This window comes from Solanum stenotomum, chromosome 3, assembly GCF_019186545.1.
Source record: "Solanum stenotomum isolate F172 chromosome 3, ASM1918654v1, whole genome shotgun sequence".
In the NCBI taxonomy this organism is placed as follows: domain Eukaryota; kingdom Viridiplantae; phylum Streptophyta; class Magnoliopsida; order Solanales; family Solanaceae; genus Solanum; species Solanum stenotomum.
Genome location: NC_064284.1, coordinates 24691295 through 24693886, shown reverse-complemented (window position 1 = coordinate 24693886; position 2592 = coordinate 24691295). Strand labels below are relative to the sequence as shown.

At 33.4% G+C, this 2592-nt stretch overlaps 1 protein-coding gene and 1 non-coding gene across 2 annotated transcripts; one reads left to right on the top strand and one right to left on the bottom strand.

Annotated features, from left to right (window-relative positions):
* Positions 1-612: 612 nt before the first annotated feature.
* LOC125860760 (LOB domain-containing protein 21-like) lies at positions 613-1563 on the bottom strand. The gene has a single exon (XM_049540781.1). The coding sequence runs from the start codon at positions 1263-1265 to the stop codon at positions 735-737; it is 531 nt and encodes a 176-aa protein (XP_049396738.1). The 5' UTR covers positions 1266-1563; the 3' UTR covers positions 613-734.
* TRNAI-AAU (transfer RNA isoleucine (anticodon AAU)) lies at positions 1397-1470 on the top strand. Its single transcript has one exon. It is a non-coding gene; the product is annotated as a tRNA-Ile (tRNA).
* Positions 1564-2592: the final 1029 nt, after the last annotated feature.

Here is a 2592-nt window from a genome sequence, read left to right as displayed (position 1 = left end):
AGGATTCTATCACATGGTGGGCATAGTACTGGATAAAATAACAACGAACAAGTTGGGATGGAGTTTCAGGCACACCATAAAAGAACTGTCATCTTTATACCAGCAGCTAACTGGTATACTTCTCAGTAGTTGCTGGATAGTCGGAGTTATTTCTGTGGAGCTTCAGTTATCAAATATCTAAGAAATACTTCATAATTTTTTCTGTTATTGCAGTATGTTAAGTGTTACTAGATTATCATCATAACGTAGTTTGTATACGGAATCTGTATAAATCAAGATTAGAAATAAAAGTTGATGTATAACCATACTTCACCAATTTGTTGATTGTCAATTTGTCATTGATCGCATTGAATTAGCTCTCGGTATAGTGCTTCTGTATCCATCATATCTGTACTATAGCTCAAAATATATCCTTGTGATTTTGTGGAGTTTGGTTTACTCTTTTCTTCTTTTTAGAAAATGAAAATGGGCTCAAAGCACCAGTGGTTTTCGAAATTTTGTACGTTTTCCGTTGGGCCTTTCAACCTCCAAGTATACTAAAGATGATAATGTGGCTATTGAAGCAAATAGCTTCTAAGTTAGTCTTTTAATTTACCAGGCAAATCCATCATCAACAATGTACAAAATCGAAGAAATTTACCTTTAATGAGCCGCTCTTCCTCTTATATATATATATATATATATATATATATATATACAAGGAAATGCGTAAACGTACATTAAATAGAGAAGGATCATGGAAATGGAAATTGACCAAATTCATTGTTGGATCCAGTTTGGTCCATGGCAAAGGTATTCTGGCTGAAGCTATCCCAGAATCCACCAGAAGTGTCCGCAAAAAAAGAAGGCGTATTGATATTAACATTAAGAGGATCATAATCCAAGAGTGAACAATTAGAAGTTGTGCTACTGGGCTTGGCTTCATAGTAAGCAAGATGTGCTTTAGTAACCATCAGATCATGTTGTAGCTCCACCATCTTCCTCTGCAAAGATGCTATAGCTCCAATGCAACCGTAAACCGGGTCTCTAAGTCTCACCTCAGCCTCGTAGACCAGCGAGTTGACAGTGTCCTCTCGTTGGTCTTGTGGCACTTCATTCAGGATCTTGATCACGTTGCTAGCTCCAAACACCTTGTGTACATTAGCAAACTTCTTCGGCTCGTCTGATCGGAAATATGGCGCAAATTGGCAAGTGGTAGTGCACCTTCTCTTCAAGAACTTACAAGCTGCACAAGAAGAACTTGAACGTGGCTCATTACTTTTCATGGCTACCTCCCCCTTTTTTTTTTTCAAAAAACTTCAGTTCCACACAACTTTGGTTCTTCTTTTATAGGGTTGGTTCCTCACCAATGCCTTATACCAAATATATAAACTATTCATTACTGTACTAACAAATTGGCCCATTAGCTCAGTTGGTTAGAGCGTCGTGCTAATAACGCGAAGGTCGCAGGTTCGAGACCTGCATGGGCCAAAATTATATTATTTTCATTACTGAAAATGATCAACTTTGATTATATTCTTTTTTTTTCTCTGTTAAAAGGAATAAAAAAAAGTGTTAGTAGCTGGAATACTGATCCCTTTTACTGACAAATAAAAAGGGTAGTGGAAGAGAAATAGTTAAAGATGGGGTATGTGTGTCTCGAAGAAATAACATGGGATATGATAGTTCAAGGAAAAAGCAAAAAAAAAAAAAAAACTACTACTATACAGTATACACCTTTGATATGTTGAGGGTGAAGGATGGGACATGTTGATTAAATCCCCCAAATAAAGATGAGATGTTACAACAATTGATTATGAAAGATGAGAGATTTCACAAAAATAGGAAACCCTATATGTAGAGAAGATGGAAACCTAATACCTATAGCTAGCTACACAAAGATTCAAAGAAGTGAATTGCATTTGATTGAGTTTGAAAGGAATAAAAGTGAACGTCTCCAAATTCTCAGGATCTTTATTTTTATTCCAACAAATCATAATCTTCAAATATCTTATCAAGTAGTAGTAATTTATTAGACCTTCCATCTTATTTAATATAAGTTAATTTAACTTGACACAAAATTTAAAAAAGAAAGACTTTTAAAATTTATGATCTAAAATTAGTGATAGATGTTTGTGTGTGACTAAATCATTTCATTAAGAATACCGTATAATAGATATTTTATAGTCAGATTGTTACAAAATATAAATTAGATCCTTCTTTTGAGATTAACAAAAAAAAAAAAAAAAGAGTAAGTCATATAAGCCGTGCCCGAGGAAGTACTACTTTATAATTTGGTTAAGACGGAACTTATATAGTATTAACACATGTAAAGATTATAGACCAAGAAGCATACCAAACTTTTTATCTTATCTGGATGAACTTATTTTTTTATAAAGATAACGGCAAGTGTTGAATTCAGACTTTAGGGTTGAGTTTGGGAAGAGGGAAAGTATTTTATAGGATAGTTAATTTCTTACTTATTTTTCGATACGTAAATTAAAAAATATTATTTTAAAAATATTTATAAATAGTTTTGACACACATTGATAATGATTTGCATTTTCATCTCTAGCTGAGACATTACAATTAGGAAACTATAATCAGCTCTTC